The sequence below is a fragment of the Juglans regia genome, chromosome 11, assembly GCF_001411555.2.
Source record: "Juglans regia cultivar Chandler chromosome 11, Walnut 2.0, whole genome shotgun sequence".
NCBI lineage: Eukaryota > Viridiplantae > Streptophyta > Magnoliopsida > Fagales > Juglandaceae > Juglans > Juglans regia.
Window position 1 is genome coordinate 33,451,476 of NC_049911.1, and position 21,512 is coordinate 33,472,987.

At 32.9% G+C, this 21,512-nt stretch overlaps 2 protein-coding genes across 2 annotated transcripts; one reads left to right on the forward strand and one right to left on the reverse strand.

Annotated features, from left to right (window-relative positions):
• Window positions 1–800: 800 nt before the first annotated feature.
• Window positions 801–11,113, reverse strand: LOC108979657 (protein TRANSPARENT TESTA 9). The gene is made up of 21 exons (XM_018950367.2): window positions 10,691–11,113; window positions 9,412–9,463; window positions 9,244–9,320; window positions 9,027–9,160; window positions 8,817–8,913; window positions 8,619–8,676; window positions 8,368–8,476; window positions 8,132–8,255; window positions 7,858–8,044; window positions 7,372–7,694; window positions 6,492–6,580; window positions 6,346–6,416; window positions 5,781–5,891; window positions 5,094–5,159; window positions 3,876–4,013; window positions 3,163–3,268; window positions 2,999–3,070; window positions 2,836–2,894; window positions 2,437–2,596; window positions 1,739–1,905; window positions 801–1,483 (listed from the first exon to the last, which is right to left on the reverse strand). The coding sequence occupies exons 1-21, from the start codon at window positions 10,741–10,743 to the stop codon at window positions 1,154–1,156; spliced, it is 2,583 nt and encodes an 860-aa protein (XP_018805912.1). The 5' UTR covers window positions 10,744–11,113; the 3' UTR covers window positions 801–1,153.
• A 6,555-nt stretch (window positions 11,114–17,668) lies between these two features.
• Window positions 17,669–18,104, forward strand: LOC108979655. Its single transcript, XM_035682984.1, has one exon. It carries the CDS (start codon window positions 17,789–17,791, stop codon window positions 17,999–18,001), a length of 213 nt encoding a protein of 70 aa, XP_035538877.1. The 5' UTR covers window positions 17,669–17,788; the 3' UTR covers window positions 18,002–18,104.
• The last annotated feature ends 3,408 nt before the right edge of the window (window positions 18,105–21,512 follow it).

The window sequence follows — 21,512 nt, forward strand, 5'->3', positions numbered from 1 at the left end:
TTCAGTAGTCGAGGAGGGCCTTGCTTTTCGTGCAATTAGTGCTAAAAAAGAGCCATCGATCATACTTCTTCAATAAGGGATATTGTTTAACAAAGGCAACAATTACAACAAAATTAATGGAATAAAGGCATTAGAATCATTGTTTCTGTAATCTATGTATGCTTTCTAAAATTCATATATCTTGCATTTTAAAAATAAAAACAAAAAAAACAAATATTATATCCTCCATGGAGATAGATATCTATAAATTCCAACAATAATTTTCACGAAAGCCATCGATTCTTCTCCTAATTTATTATCAAACACATTTTCTTCCATGGATCCGATTTGCTCCCCAGATTCAGATATTCGGGAATATGAACTCTACAAATCCGTTTTTATGGAAATTTACTCTTCGCTATATTATAAATATGACAAGATTTTCAAGAATTTAAATTCCTGTAAGTTGGAACTGACTTTTTTTTTTTTTTTTTTTTTCCAAGAATCCGATGGGATTTTGTTTTTTCAAAATATATGCGTACGCATAAAAAAAATCCATTCTTATTGGTAATAAAAATATCAGATGAAAATAGTGATATCATATCTGAAAAATTTAAGGTTGCTGGAATATATAGACATCCATGATCCATCTCTTGTTTTCTTGAAAAAACGAAAAAAGGTCTCTTGGGACTCCAAATTCGGAGTTCAATTAGATATTTGCAACCAAACAAGAAAACATTCAAGAATCCTTAGGTTGGGAAAGGTGACCCAAAAACCAAGGAAGAAATCTTGAATGGGAAAGATTGGGAAGTAAGTTGTCATTGCAGAGATCAAAAGAAAAAAGCTTGCACTATGGGATCGCCTCAAATATACAACGTTTTTACACAGCTTACAAATAAAGGAAAGAAAGAATTTTTTTTTTTTTTTTTTTTTTCAAAAAAAGGCCTAGGGTTAGAACTGCCAAAGAATGAGAGCCAAAAAAGGCTGAAAACATACAAACCAGGGCAAGGGAACCTAGTATACAAAGAATGGAACTAAATTCTGGTTCTAATCTACATTTTTGGGTATTTCTAAGGTTGCCTGAACCTATACACAAGGGTGACTAGATATAATATATTGCCACCCCATGAGTAAAGCAAACTATAAATGGAAAAGAGCAAAGTAATTGGGGGACTTAACACGAATTCAACGGTGTTTCACCTGAAGAGGAAGCCTGAGGACGACTAACAGAAAGCTTTGAAGATTCCACAGATTTTTCAAGGTCAAATAAAGGTTTCAGTCTTCTCTCCACCTCATCACTTTGTCGCTTAGTCTCGTCAAGAATCATAGACAAGGCAGACTTGCAAGATTCCTCATCCCTGAATGCAAGGGTCCATCTCCCATCAACCAAAGCTTTCGCCTTCACTTTTCCATGAGCACCAGATTTGATGGGATCCAAAAAAGGTAAAGTGGATGGTCGGATCCTCAAGTGTAACCATCTTGAATATTTATCATCAATTTTGGGCTGAAGGCAGAAAACATGATTAAACATTAACAGTCATATATCATCTTGAACATGCATATATCAACAAAGTACCAATGTTCAACAACATGGTATGTTGCCTGTACTAATAGGAACAGAAATAAATTACACATGGAAAAAGTTATATCAATGCCATAAATTTTCTAACCAAGCATAATTCTAAAAGGAAAATCAGCATGGAAGCCCAGCCACCATGAAAAAAGAAAAGGAGCAAGGAAGCATCATAGCTATACTTACATTGGAGCCAGCCAAAGGTGCAGCAACACGAACAACTCCAAAATGATGCTTCAGGGGTAATTCTTCTGCAAGCACAAGCCACCCAGTTGCTCCCACAGAGATCGCTAGAAAACAAAAATGACGCTCTTTACCCCGTTCAAATGCAATTCGACATGGCACAGCATCAGCTGCAAATGGCAGAGGCCAGAAGATTGAACCACAAAATACTTGAACCGTGTAACTCTAAGATAAAATTAGTATCTCTAAAAATATTGACCGGTATAAAATCCATCTTTTTACAATTTGAAGAGAATGGTATAACATTAGTTCAAGAAAATATAGAGATTGGCACCATTGTGGAGCCTTGCCCTTTCATATGAATTCATGGAATCATTGTAAAACAAAAATATTCATAAAAATATAAATATGGATTAAGCAAAAAAATGTTCCATAATTTCCAGTCAAAATCTTGTGTACAACAAAACAAAAAGATTTGTTCAGTTTTTAAGAGGAGTACCATTAGATTGATACCTTTTACTTCGTTAGCACTTTAAAAGAGGTTCTCACTTATATCAAATGGCTTAAATTGTTATAAAGCCCTGCCAGTTTATAAATTGAGGAAACCCAACAAATCTTGATATGCCACCCTACCATCCAACTGTTCTGATATACCGGATCATTTAATAGGGGAATCAGTAAGTTCAGGATAGAAGACTGACCAAGTCTTAGTTCAGTGCCGAGCTTTGGACCTGAAGCATCGAGACCAGCAGTTTTGGCACGTGAAATTTCAGGAAAATTGGCTGGTGGAAATATAGGAGGTTGGTCGGGCAAAGCTCTACCAAGGGAGAATATTTGAAGTTGATGTAGAAGTACAAACACCTAAATTTGAAAGATAATAACAACCGAAACAATTGATGAGTAATCACCATAAAGTGCTGGCAGAGAGAAATGCATGATGTGTTAAATTGTTATTTTGTTTCCTTTTTGGGTTGAAGTACGACATGTGCTTCCTATTTTTCCCAAGGATTTACACGTCAGTGATAATGTTTTACTAACTCTATCTGAAACTTCTCAAACAAGATAAGAAGAGATCGATATTAAAAAGTACACATACAAACCTTCACCAACTTGCACATTCTTTCACCAGCAGCAAACGATGATTCAGATGGAATAACATCTGTAAGTACAACACTTACATCAATTGAAAGAAAAAAAGGAGGACCAAATCCAATGAACAAACAAGAGTTTATTTTGAAACTTAAAATGACCAATTAATAATACCGTCATAATAGGACTTCTGTGATGGAAAGAGAATGCACTTGGGCTCTTTCTGAGGAGACGAGGCTTCAATTGCTACATGTAGAAATTTTCATTGTGCAATTACATCATAAAAACATTTAACATGCCAATTTAACAGCCATAAAATCAAATACTGACATCAATACCTCTTTTGCACTTCTTCCACTCATCACAAAGGACTGTAATAAGTAGATCAGGCCAGAGTCCTCTAATTTCTTGTTGAAGAGCACTAGAACAGTTCTTGTATGAACCCTGTGTGAGGAGGATAATAAATAAAAGTTTTGATAACATAATAGGTGATTACAATAGAAGATGTGAAAAGTGTAGGGATGGTACAAGGATGGAATGAGAAACAATGGTTCATGGATGCTTATTCAAAAAGGAAAAAAAAAACAATGATCCATGGATGTGATGACAGTTGAAAACCACAACTTTATTTTATTTTATTTTATCTTTTGATAAACAAACAACACAATTTTTTAATGTTAAGTTTCTACACAATGTTATTTTATAATTTACAGCTCCTAGCATAAGTTTTCATATTGTCTTCACCCCACAACTCTCCATCTCTCCGTAAAAATGATCTTATGTGAGAATGCTTTGTATATATTCTATGCTCTCATATTTTGATCGTGGCACTCCCTGGCCCTGCACTCCGTGAGACAAGTTGCATTAGACCAATTTCTTTTTCCCTAAAATTTACACACATATATTTTAATATTTGTATATGTTCCATCAGTATAGGAGTGTGAAAAGGCCATGGAAACTTTGACCAATAAAAAATAACTTAACAATAAATAAATTGAAAGGTGGCGTGAGATTTTAAAAATCTATTGAATCACCTTAAGTTTTAACTTACCCTCAACAAATTAAGGTGATGGCTATTAAATTCAGCCTCACTGTAAGGGAGCAACTGCCGCAAAAGCCAACCACCATCCCACAAGGTCTCTGCAGATATATTCGAACGGCAAAAGAGGTTGACCAGTGCATCGAGCACCTAAAATTGGCATTCCCATTTTTAAAAATAATAACTAAGTTTCAAATTGACAGAAATTTGGAATCTCTAACTTGAAGAAAATGCATCCAAACCAATTGTACAAAGTAAATAAAGATCAGAAGCAAGCAGTCTCCATCCATATGTTAAAGGAGCTCTCTTGCATAGTGCAAATTATGTTGCCTAAATGTGCAGTGAAAGCTAGGGATAGCAATTGTAGAAAGTCTCCCTCCATTCCCACCCCAATCAAGAGCAGCGCGCAAAATAGTAATCCTCATCCCAGTCCCATTCAAAATTTTCAATGCCCAACCCAACACTCTTGCCTCATTTAGAACATCAAGATAGAGGGAAAAGTGAACAATAAAATAAAGCAAAACATCAGAAAACCTTGACGATGCATTGTACATCTCGTACTAGAGATAATCCAGAACACATTCTTCCTTCTTGAAAAAAAAAACAGAAAAAGGGAAAAAATTCTACATCAATAAATTAAGAGGCAAAATAAATTTTATATTTAAAAGATCTAGAAACCAAAGCTGCAGCTGAGAAATAGATCAAGAAGTAAAAAGCACCATAACACTTTAGATCACTCCCATAAATGGCATTAAAGAAAAAAACATTGGAAAAAGATGGAGATCTGCGTGTATGTGTAAGGGAACACAAAAAAATTTTTAGCTTAGGCCTCGTTTGTTTCCACAAACATTCTCATCCCATTTTATCTAATCATTACAACTTTCTCAAATTCTCACACAAAATAAAATAAACATTCAACTTTTTCAAATCCCAAAACAAAATTAATATTAAAAAAATATATTCTAACAATATTTTATTCAACTTTTAACTTTTATCTCAACTCATCTCATCTCATCTGTGAAAACAAACGAGGCCTTAAGCACCAACTTCATTGGGCACTTCATACACCAGCAATCAGAAGTGAAATATCCAACATATATTTAATAACTTTTTTTTGAGATATCGAACGTATAATTAATAACTTGAAAACACAAGCTTGAATAAAAATTTGCCCATAAAATAGAGAACTCTAAACCTGGAATAGATTGGTATCCACCATACAGAAAGTACCTGAAATCTATGTACACGAGGGCTTGTTTCCACTTCGGGAGAAGAATACAACACTCCATACTGCTCCTATTAACATAAGGAAAAAAACCAGCATATCAGGCAAACTACAAGTAAGCGACACTTGAAACAAGCTAAAAACTTGCACAACAACAGAAAAATAAAAATAAATAAATAAACAATTGAGCTTCTATATTTTTAATTATGAAATGATAATTCAGAAGTTTTGTTCAATCTGAAGCCATGAACTTTGTCAAGGATCATTACAAGTCAAGCCTATGTAAACTTGAATAGGTATACTTCCAATTGGATTGGAATACTATGCATGCAGGCAAGCAACAAAGGAATTTCTCATTTCCTGAGAAAATATAAACCTTTCTCAAGTGGCAAAAGGGACGGTGGTGTGGAGCGAGAGAAAGAGAGTGAGAAAGTTCAAAAAATTTCTCCACAAATTGTCCATCCAAGAGCATAAAATGTTTCTCTGGGTGTTTATTCTTGAAGATCCATTGAATTCAACCTTAGCCATATTGGCAACAAATCTAATTTGCTTACTAACCTCAATTCTTGTATGATACAGATACTTTAAAAGCTACTTTCCTTTCTTCTTAGGTCTTTTCTGTCATCAACAAATTAGCATTCCTCCATGTGGCAAGTCAGAGAGGGAGCGGGTGAGAGAAATTGCATCATTACCTTAAGCTTTTGGAGATATCCATCAAGCTCACTGCCAATACCATCTCTTATTGATCTACTTTCAGAAGAAAAAAGCTGCTCTTCACCTGAGCCCTCACCAACCAAAGCTTGCTGGAGGAATAAAACAAAGAAAGCATGATATTGCAATTATCCAGGAATGAACACGGCAGTCTTTTTCTGAAGCTTATAAAGAAGAAAAGGATACCATTCAATTGATAATAGGACTCGTGAAAATCACAACCATCATCTCATAGTTGACATTAAGTTATCACTTGTAATTAAGCAATAGATGACAGATAGTTCTCGACAAAGGGGAAAATAATAAAATAATATATATATATATATATATATGGCATGTGTGGGCCCCTGATCATGCAGAGGAACAAAATCCAGGCAGTATCTCAGATTCAGATGTACAGTTTGCCAGCATACACACCACAATAACATCTGCTAATTTCCAGAGAAAAAGGTACCAAACAATCCTGTTAAAGCATTATAGAACATTCCAAAAGCTACTTAAATTTCACAACCAATAACAGGTTTTTAATTTTTACAAGTTATGTACCAGTAGGAGTTTCTTGTGCTGTTTGCGTTGAGGAAGAATTCCAAGGGCATCTAGCATTGATTCGTCCAGTTCTACAGAAGCAAATACTCAATAAGTAAACAGGAAAAGAAACAGTGGTTTAGGGAGCCAAATTTCAGTAAGATAACCTTTTGTTTGCAACAAGGTAGACAGCAGGCCCAAACAACCCAATACCAGTGCATCATCCCCACTTGAGAGGCAAAAGAGCAAAGCCTCCCTACACAAAGGACAACTATGGTGATGAAAAAGAACACAACATCAAGTGAGATGATGGTCTCTGTAATAGACCATAATAGAGACAAGACAACTAACCATTAAAGAATTTAATTCTGAGTCAATGGCTGAATGCACATAACTCATAAGAGTAAGGTTGGGATTTCTTATTATGTTATAAATTAATAACCCTGGCACTAAGTCATCTTCAGTCAATTATGATGAGGGATTTTTCATTGGACAAGTGATCTGGACAGGATTTTTAATGGAGGGTCCTACTAAATTAGCTTCAAGTGACACAAGTAGGAATATTCGAACTGGTTCAAATATCCTAAAGTTTATATAAAGGCTAGGCTATATTGAATCATTGCCTTTTGAAAATGAGATCAAACCTAGTTCAGAGACAACGGGAAAGCAGAAAGATGTAATGTAGTGAAAGGTGAGCTGGGTGCTGCTTTGCAAAGGCACCTTAACAAAGCAAGAGCAACTTATGATGGTTGAGAGTCTTGAGACAAGGCCTTTTTATTGAGAGAAAGGGTCTTGGTGAAGAATAGTGTTATCAAAAAGACTATCTGGATGCTGCTTTGCAAAGGCACCTTAACAAAGCAAGAGCAACTTGTGATGGTTGAGACAAGGCTTTTTTATTGAGAGAAAGGGTCTTGGTGAAGAATAGTGTTATTAAAAAGACTATCTTCTAACCAACATTGAACATGCAAAATTTGTGAACTCGTCATACAACAACACCAGAAACAAAGTCTGAAGTTAGCAGTGAAGTAATTGCTATCAATATCTTACCTCAAACACAAATGGGAACCAATACAACCATTTTGAGCAATAACTGCTGCATGAATATGTGAAGAGCTAGACAAGTTTGCCACATCAACTGTTAAGTGCCCGGTATCAACCTCGTTTAGATTTTCATCTCCTGGAGGTTGACTTTCATGTATAAAACCAGGACCAGGCATGTATCCATTAAGTTTAGATTCAGAGTTGTGTTTGAAGGCCTCCACTGGAAAGAAAAGAGCAGCAGCAATGGTATTTGCTAAATCTTTGATCTTGACAATGTGCAAAATGCAGCAAATTAAATATAGAGAAGTCACAGCACCAATTTGCAGTTCCTGGATTTATAATCCACCAACATTAATCAGGAACAAAGTGCATTGAAAAAAGGTTCGATAAAAAGTTGATAAAAAGGACAAGTGACAGAAAGAACTAAAGAGTTGCCCCCTTCCTCTCAAAGTATAAAACGAAAGAGAAAATGGAAAAGAAAAAATTACATACATCAACAACTTCTATCCTTAGAGAAGGAAGGAGCAACGGAAATATCAATAGCTGCAAAATGTTGTCTGTTATTAACCTTCCAACATCAGGAATCCCAGCAGAAATAACATCACTAAAATAGTAGAGATTGTCCTCAATCTCATCTACAGCAGCAAGAATTGTAGACGTTGAGTCATGTCCCGGGTTTCTGTCTCAGTAACCAGAAGATACTTTTTAGGGCAAAGAAACATATACTGCTTATTGTTATAATTCAAAACAGTATTCTGATTCTTACTTCACAGCACCAGAGACCAATCCAGTTAGAGTGATGCACTGCTTATGGAAAAATGTAACCAAGTTTGAAAAATAATCCGCATGAATGGCACTGGTCACATATGTATTTACACCATCATCACCAACTGAAGAATGAGAACAACTATATTACTTTTTTTTTCCAAATACGTAATCGCATAGAGGACAAAAAGAAAATAAGATGAGAACATAAAAAGAGAGAGAATAATAGAAACTCACCATGATAAACATTAAGTGTCAGTGCACGTACTGCAGTGCGGATCATGTTCTCCTCATGAAAAGCATATCGTATTGCCTCAACATACAATGGAAACGAAACAACTTCATCCTAGACACATGAGAGAGAACAGAATTATTCAAATAACACAGCATGCAGAGAACAGGATAATTAATGGATATTAAATCAAGGTTATCAACCTGTAATAGAATATCAAATAAATCGAGCATACATAAAAGAGCAGAAAGCTTACATTCTGAGTCTTCACAAGCAGAGAGATCGTGTTCTTGTTCAACTTTCCACTTATTGCTCTTCAGAAACGACAATACAGGCAATTGAAATACCACAGTCAACAATAGAAGCTCAGGTAATATTAGGGTTGCAGAGAAACAGTGTTGATAAAGGAGAATCATCAATTATAACGAGGAAATAAAATTAGCTAAAAACAAACCTCAAGAAGGATATATAGTAAGACAACAACTCTTCATTGCCGAAGTCAAATGAATAAGTTATTAAGTAGTTCATGTGTTCATTACTGAACATATAGTCTGCAAAATTTCCAAGAGGGTAGATCATTAAATACATCCAAAATTGCTCTAGCTTGTAACTAACTGGAGAAAGTACCTACAAACTTAGGTTCACTCCTTAAGAGTCAACTTACATATAGCATGTTCCCCTTTTAGGTTCTGAATCATAATGCTAATTGTCTGCAGCAGCTGAAGTGAAACAGTCACAGTTCTGCTGATCTTTAGTACGCGTACAAACTCCCCCATGACTTGCTTCTCCATGAAAAACCTGCCAAGACCCAGTATCACAAAAAATTGGTTACAACAAAACAAAGGTATATCAAGGAACTCAAAAGCATTGAGAATTCTCACTCGAAAAAAGACGAGTCATGCTGGTCACCATATGTAATCAACTCCGCTATTGATCTCAGAGCCTCAATAACAAAGTCCTTCATGAAGAAACACCATTAGTAATATTGGTGCATAAAAGGAAATGACAGCATTCAGCTGAAGTAGGCTACAGAAAATTAATATCAGTACCTTGTTCACTTCATTGACAATTTGAACTTTCGCAAGCTGCTCAGTTAAATACCTGTACTTAACAAACAATCAGTTGATGGAAAAATAAAGATGAAGGGAATTTTTCACTAGCACCATCACATATCACATTTTTCAATGAATTTTAAGACGCCACCAGTCCAGAAATGATGCAGTACTTCTAAAGCACAAGAACTGTTCTCGGGGTGGCTTGCCATTTAAGCCTCAATCAGAAATTGAATAGTACGATATTAGTGAAGGGAAAATCTGCAGTATACCATTATACATCATGCACATCCTTTGTTCAAAAGCATCGGTTCACATTCAGTATGATCTATTCATGTTTTCCATTTCTGAAAAATATAGATTGGCCGGCTAACATAAATATTGTTACATCAATTTCAGCCTCAAATGTTTTATTTTTTCTTACCAAAGCCCCTTAAATGTTTTCTTTTCTAGTAAGAAAGTCAGATGGTCATAATTTTGAAGTTTAAATTTTGGCATAGAAACTCCTCCAACCAAGAACATACATTTTCTTTCACAGATAAATTAGACGGAGACAGTAGGTCTTGGACCCCACAACTTCTCCCTCCACCCTGCTCTTACAAGGATAGGAGATGCAATTTGAAGCCCTTAGGCATAGAAACTAATTAACACCCAATACCCATGTCCGAACCTAAAAGCTCATGGCCCCTAACACCCAAGTCACTCAGCTAAAGTGCAACTCGCAAATGCTAGAACTGAAAACTCGAGGTCCCTGACTTTCTTTTGCACACGCCAACAGGCTCAAACGATTGAGACAATATACACATATGATACTTGTTCACACTACTTCATTCCTAGGCAGTGCTAAACTACAAGTTTAAAGTTCTCTCTCTCCCATAATTTCACCGAAATCAAAGGGAGGTTAGCGTCTATGACAATGACACATATCATTTAAAAAAATAATAATTCCACCAAACTTCCAAAACCAAAAAATGGCTTTGGTCTATTATTAATCAGTATTCTAAAGGGAAGAAAAAAAAAAAAAAGAAGAAGAAAAGAAATTGACTTTTTGGTCTTTTCCTAAAGTTTTCAACACCAATTGACTCCAAAAGTCTAAAACTGAAAATTCCCAGTCGCAGTACACTCAAATTGATCGGTCCGAAAGCGTAACACCCCTTCTAGCACATAACTACCCTAATTTGTAATTAGTTTAAGCCTACAGATAAAATAAGCGACAGAAACACGACAATTCGACAAATTTAAATAGAGTTCAGAATGATCGAGAGGCTAATCAGACCTGAGTTCGTCTAAGGAGAACCGATCCCTTGATCTCCAGAAGGAACGCCACATGATGGGGGCAATCAGAAACCTGAATTAAGCTCACAGGAATTCATTCTGAGCCGCAATCGCAAGTAATTTCTGGGACGAAAACTAAGAGTGATTCCAATTGGATCGGAGCGGCTTCAGAAAGAAGTAGAAAAATGTGTACACATACGCTCCGAGAGAGAGGGAGTATAGCGTCCGTTTTATCGTGATCGGGGGGGAAAAGTGTGTTGGGAAATTAGGGAAACACACTATCTCTGTATTGCGGAAGTGAGAACAAATGATTGGTACGGCTTGTTGATGGAACGAGAGTGGACGTGAAACAGAGAGGAATTACCAGGAAAGCACGGTGAAGGCATTGATGGAGGTGGAGTTAGAGCTGGCAACGTCATGTGATGTCAGGATGTGGGCACGGCCTTGGTGGATTCTGGGCTCGCGTCGGGTTGAATTTGTCTCTGATGTGAGCACCAAAGAATTGGACATAAAAGCCCGGTACGAGACTTATGTCCAACCCATTCACCAAAGAGAAAATATATTTATAATTGTGAATTATAAAATTATCACGTAATTATTTTTAAAAAAATAAATAAAATATAATATTCATATGAAAAAAATTAATTTTTTAATAATAGACTTTATTTTTTTCAAAACGATTACACAATATTTACACACTTCACATTTGTATGTAAAATTATTCTTTACGAAATATGACTGAAAGGTCCAAAACCAGACAAATGATCCCAAGACTGATAGAATTCGATCCATAATGAGCAGTGTTGAAGTTATTGGAAGAGAAAATGGGCATAGTCAAGTATGTTTACACAAAGGCATTAGATATCTCGAGTGTTATGGATGATATGGTATTCAGCATTCAGATCATGTCATATCAAACGATGTCGTATGAATCATAAAAATAGCACATATTCCTACTCTTAAAATTATTTAAGAACTACTCGATAAGTTCGAGAAACTCTTTATCTTCGAGAAAGGGTTGTTGCACTTGCACTAGTCAATTGAACTTTATACAGTTTTTAAACCAAACTTCCATATCTTTAAATTTTATAATTATCAGATTCTTTTTTAATAGTGCATGAAGGGTAATTCGGCCTCATAGTATCAAGAGAGGCATATGTCTTCATTTTTTTGGTTTTATGGCCATTTATATTTTAAAAAATATTGGATGATGTTGGGCCGACTGGTGGATCAAAGGGTAATTAATGGGCCAGATGTTAAAAGACCAATAAGTAAGTTAAATGACCCGAATACAAAGTTGGTACCCAGCTTTTCAAATTTGATTCAAAGATACACAGTATTCTCCATGACTCAACGGATAAAAGGCCCACCAATCTTCCAGAATGAAAGATAGCGGGGGAAGTAGTTGAAGTTTGAACTCAACGTGTCACTAAGATGAGATTAGATAATTTGTGTATAGTAATAAAATAATTTATAAATAATAATGAAATTATTTAAGTTAAAATATTTTGTAAAATTTTGGAAGAGAATAGATAAAAAATTAAATAAAAAAATTATAATTTAAAAATTAAAAAGTATTTATATTTATAATACTTAAATATTAAGATGAAATGACAGGAATTTACCCTCCAAATGAGGCCAAAACCTCCCGAGAAAAACGTTGCAAAAGAGCACTATAAAAGGCAGCACCAGATAGTTAAAAAGGATCCTGAGAAATTATTTTCCATGAAACACGTGACATAGTAACGGTAGACGTAGAGGCAGAATCTTATTACAGTATTCTTTTTATTTTATAATCATACTTTAAAAATGACATCAATCTTGTGCACTCACGGGAACCACCCGGATTTTGTTTTATATGTGCACCAGAATTAGTCAGAATTTTGTTATTGATCATCCGGTGACAATAAAAACACTAGCTATCAATCTATAACAGGATTGTAAAAGGGATATAAATTAAACTCATTCATTAATTTAGAATCTGAGTTATGTTACATACAGTTATTTTTGTATATTTTTTATATATTTTATTGATGTGATTTGTAAAAATAATTATTATATATTAAAAAAAATGATACAATCAATCACATTAATAAAATATACAAAAATGACTGTACATAAAATTTTTGTTATAAACCAAACACCAACTTCTAAAAAGGGTTCCGCAAACAATAATATTTGCATACTGATGTGTGGAAAACAAGCTTTGATTGATTTTAATGATGTAAAGAATGATGTTACTCCCATCTAGGGGTGTAACCGGTCCGGTCCGGTCCGGTTTTGGATAAAATCTAGGACCGAACCGGTATGTACCGGTTTTGTATTTTTCAAAACCGATTACGCACCGGTTACCCTCCTAAACCGGTACTTCCAGTTTTACCGGTTTCCGGTCCGGTCCGGTCCGGTTTTTCCGGTTTTTTTTAAAATGTAAATTTCACAATTTGTCATTAAAAATTTGTTTATAAAAAAAAATTGATTTAAAAAAAACTGTTTTATACTTTTATTAATATATTAGACTATATAATAGTATTAATATTAGACTATTGGTATAGTTATAAGTTATATATTAGTATTAGTTATAAACTTTTAGTGATTTAGTATTAACATTTTATGTAATAATTTATAAATTATAATAAGAAATTATTTCATATATGAATATATATGTTATATATAAAATTTCACATAAAAATTTATAATTATACATTATATATAAAACTTATATATATTAATATTTAATATATATAAAATATTTTGTATAAAACTTATATATAAAAATATTATTTTTTATTTTTTTTAATGAACCGGTCCGGTCCAAAAACTCTCAGGATCAGAACCGGCCGGTTTTTACATTTTAAAAACCGGTTCCGGACCGGACCGGTTCAAAACCGGTAAAACTGGTCCGGTCCAGTCTGATTTTTCAATTTTTCGGTTTGAATTTACACCCCTACTGCCATCGAGAGTGGGTATTGAAAAAAATTATAGATTGTGCTTTTTTTAACTTAATAGTTAGTATTTTTTTAATAAGTTAATGGTTTTTTAATGTTTTAATATATTTAAAAAGTGTTTAGGAAAAAAAATTACACCATCCGTAGAAGTTTTGGATGATCTTTCTCGATGGGTGTGGTATTACCCTTGATGCGAATTCAGGTAAAAGAAATTGGGGAGAGGGGGGCATCATGCTTTTCTTTTTCTTTTCTTTTCTTTTTTTTTTTCAAGCGGTCAAAAGCGTGCAATTAACATGATTTTCACGTGCGGCTGCCTGTTCAAGACTTGGCAATAGTCTTGACTTCTGAATTACCGAATATTCCCTTCCCTTTTTGACGCAATCAAAATCGTCTAACAAAACGTGAAACCGAAGAAATAAATATAATATACAGGTCGGTTTGGGTATTAACATGAGATAAGATAAATTTAGATTAAAAATAAAAATAAAATAAAATATTATTATAATATTATTTTTTTAATAATATTATTATTTTAAAATTTTAAAAAATTAAATTATTTATTATATTTTATATAAAAATTTTAAAAATTTAGAATGATAAGATAAGATAAAACTATTTTTATAATTAAACGGGATCATAATAGTTTGAGTGCTTCTCTTGAACAAAGGTAACAAAAATTAAAAAGATAGGCGTAGTTTAAGGAATTTTTTTTTTTGTTTTTAGACATTATTTTATTTTGAATATATATTTTTAAAAATTTTAATAAGTCACGTGTCACATCAAAATATAAAGTGAGTATTATAAATTAAGGAGTATAATAGCATTACTTTTTACCATATATTATTATCTTCATATAATTTTTTTATAAATAGGAATCAATGATGTGTATAAAATCATAATTAAAAATAATAAAGATGTATATAATCCTCAAATTCTATCTTCATTAATCTCTCTTCTCCACCTCATTTTTTATTTTCTATGAACATGGACTCAAATCTTCAATTGAGCCTGCCTTTTTAAACGCATCTTTCTAGCATTGTCGTTGGGTTGAAATCATGTTTGGTGTTTGGCTCTTCCAATGTAACCTCGCGACTGTTGTTGAAGAAGAAAGGAAAAAGACTCTTGATTAGAAAATATAATTTTTAAAAGAAATTGCAAATCATTTTGTCAAGGAAAAAATGTTACGCCGTTCACTTTAATGCGTGGAGGAATATAATATATGGTATTTATATGTCAAGATTTTCATCCTGAGAAGATAAAGATCATAAAGACATTTTTATTACTTCTTCGACTTTGTCCTTTGAATTATTTTTCAACGGCTGCGATAGGCAAATTTGTAGGGAGAAATATTATAAAAGAATCTTACGCCGTACACTTTCATATTACTAATATGTAATTTATTATTTTTATAATTTTATTTAAATATATATTAAAATATTAAAATAAAATGATAAAAATGACCGTAGAATTTCCAAAATCCGCGTCAGCGCTTACGTTGCAATATAAGTATGTCTCCGTCCGCACTGCAAGACATGTATGTTCCTTCCCGTGGATTTCACGATATTTATTAAAATAATTATTCAAATAATTATAAATGCTCGAAAATCCATCTTTTCTACCGGTCTCCATCCTAAAACTCTAGGGAAGTAGGGATTCCGAGTTTCTTTCGGCGTGAACTGAGCTTCTTAACAAGATGGCTTGTTTTGAAATACTCTTCTTCCGATTTGATAAAAATGGTTTGCAATGTTTGCTGGTCTCTGCCACTGCGGAGGCAGTAAACAAATAAAAAACAACATGTGAAAGAAACCATTTCATTAGTGATAATAATTCATAAAAATTGTGCTTGTTTTAAGGATGCATGGATAAAGATTCTCCCAAGTTTTTTTTTTTTTTTGTGGTCTAAAATAGATACAAAGTAAGTCTAATGACCTTAAGTTCAAACTACAACTTGAATAAATATTTGTTCCCATATTTGTGAACAAAATCACAATATATGTCATCCTATTAATTAAGTCAAACACATAAATTCTAACATGAATTAGCTTTGATTTTGATTGAAAATTCATCCCATCTCAATTCATCAAAATTCTAACTTCTTCCTAATTCTCTGCTATTGTTGATTTCTCACTTATTCGTTGTTGCAATCGGCGCAATTCATCACCATTGTCGTTCTCACTTTCCATTAAGCCCCATGACCATGGGTGAGTGGATGGTCGGAGACCAATCCTCCCGCCACATATCCGAAAGGGGTCATCCGCCCTAACTCGTTTCTACTTAATTTGATGTTTTCAATAAAAATTAGTTGGATTGATCCGACTAACTATTTTGACTCATGTAACACGTTCTTGTATCTTATAAGCACAACGAACAAAATCAACATTGATAATTATAATGAATAAAGGTAACCTAACTTGTCAATGCATTTATAACTAAAATAATATTAAAATCAAACAAAATTTTCCGAACACAATCAAACACACACAACAACCAAACGATGTTTAAATTTAAGTTTAAACCTGTAAAAACATAATTTATAATATATTCAAAGTTTGAGTAATTATATATACAATTGTGAGGTGTGTAAACGCCGTGTAATCGTTTTGAAAAATAGTTATGTATATTATTAAAAAATTAATTAATTTTTTCATGTGGGTTCTATATTTTATTTTATTTTATTTTTCAAAACGATTACGCGACGATTACACAATTTATAGTTGTAAATATATTTTCTTTTTTAATAATTCTTGAATTAGTGGAGGTACTTTGTATCAATTGACAACACTTTGATTTTCACAACACACTTTGAATTAGTCTAGCTTGACTTGTTTATTTTTATGACACATCTTATTTCATCTCATATCATCTAATAATTATAATTTTTTTAAACTTTTATATAAAATAAAATAAATAATTTAATTTTTTAAAATCTTAAAATGATAATAATATAAAAAATATAATATAATAATATTTTATTTAATATTTAATTTTTATCACAACTCATCTCATAAATAAAAATAAACATGTCAAAGGATGAAATCTATCTCTATATGTAAAACAGAAAAAAAAAAATATTGAATTAAATTTAAAAAAAAAAGAGAGATGTATAATCCAGATTCGGTGGGGCCAGACGCCGACGTGGCCGTCGTGATTTTACTGGGGGCGGGCGTTGCCGCGTTAAATTGGGGCTAAGCAGCGATGGCGTCAACCTTTCTTTGTTGTGATGCTTTTAACGTGCCGTGTAAAAGCATCATTCTTAATATTATTTATTTATTTATTTATACTGTTTATGTTTTTAAGTTGAGATAATTTTAGATTAGTTGAATTAAATATTATTTTAAAATTTTAAAATTAAATTATTTATTATATTTTATATAAAATTTAAAAAAAATAAATGAAATGAATTTTCAATCAAATTGAGGCTTAGTCGTTTTCACACTCTCTCTCTCCACTCTTTAACGCCTAGGTAGGAGGCAACTGCATCCAAATATCTGCAACATGTACAGAACAAAAAGCATCATCCGTTGATGTCCCACACAGCCTTTTTCTATGTCCCCTACTTTTATTGGAATCCACTTTTTCTCTGGCCCTACATATTATTATAATATATTTATACTTTTCTATAAAATTACATTAAATTAAAGGATATTAACGTTTAGATTCGAAGATGAAGATGATTTGAGATGAGTTAAGATGAGCTGAAATGAATTGTGAATAGTAATGAAATGAGTAATTAAAAAATTAAAAAAATAATAAATAGATAATAATGAATCTATCATTATCTATTTTTATAAATATATTTAACACGACAAATTAAAAATATTTTAGAATAATAATACGTTTTACATGAATAAATAATGTGTACTCTAAACGACAATTTTTTTTTTTTTACTGGGTAGGCTAATTTTTATTTTTTTCTAGAATTTTACTTTGAAATTGAAAGAAAAATCTAGAACTTTGTGCTGGAATACTCTTTTCAAGTAAACACGCCTACTCTATAAATAGTTTCTTGACACAGGCTTCACTTTCCTAGCCTCAATCCAATTTATTATAAATCTCAGATCCAAGCAAGAAAATCAAAGGCTGCCCCATCTACTATCTAAGGTTGGTCAAAGAGTGTTGAGTCGACAGTGAAAGAAAGTAAAAGCGAGAAGGGAATGTGGTTTCTGTTCGTGTGCGCCGACGAGGAAGAGAGGGAGTTGGGCAGGCAGCAAGCTCCTGGATCATGTCCTCACTGTGCAGGTAAAGTGCAGGCCTTGGACGTCGAGAGACAGTGGAAGTTCTGTTTCCTCCCCATATGTTTCAAGGTCAAGAGGAAATATATCTGTACTCTGTGTTCCAGGCGCTTGGAACTCTGTATTACTAGCTAGTTCCGGAACCTAAATAACTATATAGCTAGCGCCAAAACCCAGAAGAAGAGCTACTTTTGCTGCTGAGGATGAGTCTGTCGATGCTTCACTCGCTCGAGGAAACATGGTTTTTTGTATATTTATGATTTGTTTTTTAGCAGATTTTCTTGAATGGATTAGGGTTTCAGTGCCATTGGATGCTCTAATATATCGTACCTTCATGAATTGTAGATGAAGATGCCCCTGTTTTTGGTGTTGGATTTCTGAAAATACCAGAATTTTTCGTTTGAAATTAAACCGGATTTTCCAAGAAAGATGAGAGATTCAAAGATTGGTTTTATTTCTTGTCTGTCTCTTCTGCTCTTTTCATTTTTTAGTTGTATGCATGAAGGCCAAATGTCAAATGTTGGGAGCTGTCCTTACTAAAGTCGGAGATGACCGGCGATTAATAGATCATTGAGTTCTGCTGGGGTGCAGCCAGAAGACTGCAGGCGTCCTACGCTAAATTTTACTTTTTATTATTATTATTTTTTATATTTTTTAAATATTTGTAAAAAATAAAAAATATTAATACATTAATAATCATTTATTTAATTATAATTATTAAATTAAGAAAAATTAAATATATTAACACAAAAATGAAAAGCATACTATCATTTTTCTAATTGGTATTTTTTCTTTTTAAAAATAAGGGAGGTTTTGCTTGCGATATTTTGAAAATAAACCAAGACAAATTTTGTACCCATTTTTTCTACTTAATTGTGTAATTTGTTTTTCAAATATCTTTAAAATTTTTAAAAATTACAAAATTACAAAATTATTAAAAAATACTTCTTTAACATTAAGTAATAGAATTTTAAAAATTAAAAAAAAAAAACTCGGTACAAAGTGTCGCGGAAGTACCATTTCTCTTTATTGCAATGCTATTAAAAGAAAATAAACAAATATAAATTAACTAAAAATACTATTTTTTTATGGCTAAATTACCTTCGTTGATTATTGAAGGAGAGAGAGAGATTGAAAAAACAATATTAATGGAGTGATTTGATGGGTAACCTTGAATAAAATTCAAGATTCCAGATCATGGGGCCTAGGCTGTTGTATCATGGCCCCCATTAACCTCCCTCGCCGAACACCTTTGCCCAGTCGGAAAATGATGTCCCGATTAAAGGTTCCAACGGATTTATTTAATAATTAAAGAAATATTTTTTTTAATAATATTGTAATTTTTTAAAATATTGAAGGAATTAAAAAAATACATAAAAAAAAAATGCACTATGATTCTGTTAATAATAAGGAGATCTCCCCGTTCACATCCTTGAAGGTGTCTCGCCTTCTTTTATAAAGGAGATTCATAAAAACCATATATTTCAAATAGACCATGCCTACACATTCGGATAGAGAGAGTACCTCCAAACTCTATTCTTTTTGGTAATCCCCACAATTATTCTGGAAAAGAGGAGAAATTTGGGATCACACAGCGATCCTAATCCCATAGTATTTTGGAGCCAATAATAAGGAGAATATAATAATATCTTGTATGTGAAAATCCCTCTATTTTTTTTTAATCTCGTTTCGTTTCTTTAGGTAGTCTTTCTATTACGATCTTACATCGACTAAGTATCAGATTGGTTGGTGGCTTATAAGCCTCTATACACCCTTTCATTATAAATCAATTTTTAAGAGTAAGTTCTACCTAGTGAATTCATAATAAATGGTATCAGAGTTATCCAATGTCTAAGACTATATTGCGACGGTTGCAATCGTGCGGCAACGGGAGTGATGTCAGCATAGCAGTGTTCATCTGGAGTCAGAAAAGACATAGCATACAGTTTGCCCGTGTGAGCACTAGGACCGCTGTGGATGTCAGCTACGGAACGTGGTGGTTGTTACAATCCCATATCGACTAAATATGAGATTAATTTGTAATTTATAAGCTTCTAATTTTTAAAAATGCTTTCTATCTAATGAGTTCTTTAACACTTTTTAAAAAATTCTAAATGCCAAAGTCCTACATGTTTATTGTAAAGCTCCAATGCAATGTACCACATGCTTTTACACCTAATGGTAATTCATTATTTACACTGCAATCACATGCTTTTCACACCTAACAATGCTTCCATCATTCATAGCACTGCCGTTGGCAATTCGCAATGATTCCAAAGATGGATCTTTCTAGCCATTTCAGGAGGTGTTCTGTTTCGTTTGGGAACGGACTCAATCGGATTCGCGTTAGGTCGTGTTCTCTATCCAAATACGAGATAAATTGGATCTAAATTAGTTCTATTCTATCCAGGAAGTTCTTATCACCTTATCTTCTTGATTACGTGTTCACGAAATATTGCTGAAAGGAAGTGTTAAACCATACTTAAGATGTTGGTGTCTGAACTGTCTCAGTTGCGGTTTGGATAATAAAATAAGATGAAATAGTTTTAGATAAAAATTAAAAATTAAATAAAATATTATTTATTATTTTGAGATTTAAAAAAATTAAATTATTTTTTATATTTTTTATAAAAATTTAAAAATATTATAATAATAAAATCAAATAAGATAGAGACGAAAAACTTTCCTATCGAAACGGGCTTCAATGTGTTTGAGAAGTTCATGATGTTGCCTTTATTGAAGTGATGTCATTTCGTTTCAAATGGAGTATGTTGCGGAATTAATGTTCACAACTCAAATATTTGGCCTGAAACGATTTTCTTTTCTCACTCTTTTATTATTTATTATTTTTTATTATTTGGAAAATGTTTTCTATTTTCATCAAATAATAAACTCCCGAAGTTGCATGATGATTTCTGGTAGTTCAAGAACCTTTTATATTCGTGAGTGGACCATAATGTTTGGCCACAAGTTCGGTCGGGGATCACAGACATCTTTTCCCTTTTTTCATATTCCGACTGAGTTGAGTAGTTTCGTTCTTGTCTATGAGAAGAATAAACGGGATTCAGCGTCGCAAAAGTTTAGATTAAGTAATATAAATGGGTGATATTATAAACTTGAACACCACACATGATGGTAAAAACATGCGCATGTCCACTCTTTGATAGAAACAATGGTGTCTTGCTCTCATTTTCATGTCCGAGTCTGATACATTCAATTAAACAAGGGGTGTAATCACTCCGTCCTATAATTTTAAAATTAAAATATTGATAATTTTTAGTAGACTTAAAGTATATTTAATGGGTCATATTGAATAAGCCTACAAGCGATAAATTATTGAAATTGATTAGAAATTTTAATTAACCTTAATAACTAGATTAAATCTTATTTATTATTTATTGAACGAGTTATACTCATTTTAGAATTTAAATATCGGTTATTAGAAATTTATTTCGATTTAAAATCATTACTGATTAAAGTCCCTTATGTGCCTACACAGTCTCAGTTATTGACAATCATACATTGAATTAACTACTAGATCATATTTTTAAATTCAAACTCTATTTTTAGATGATCACGACTGAGTGTTCAGTAGATTAGTGTCATTACATGTATTAACTAAGTCCAACTCAAACTCGTCGGCACC

What these genes read in the sequence shown, in the direction of transcription:
- LOC108979657 (XM_018950367.2), bottom strand. Translation starts at nt 10,743, where the DNA reads ATGTGGCGTTCCTTCTGGAGATCAAGGGATCGGTTCTCCTTAGACGAA. An exon ending in GGTTCCCATTTGTGTTTGAG is followed by an intron (nt 6,581 to 7,371) that starts GTAAGATATTGA and finishes TCCTTTGTGTAG; the next exon opens with GGAGGCTTTGCTCTTTTGCC. An exon ending in CACCTTTGGCTGGCTCCAAT is followed by an intron (nt 1,484 to 1,738) that starts GTAAGTATAGCT and finishes TTCTGCCTTCAG; the next exon opens with CCCAAAATTGATGATAAATA.
- LOC108979655 (XM_035682984.1), top strand. Translation starts at nt 17,789, where the DNA reads ATGTGGTTTCTGTTCGTGTGCGCCGACGAGGAAGAGAGGGAGTTGGGC.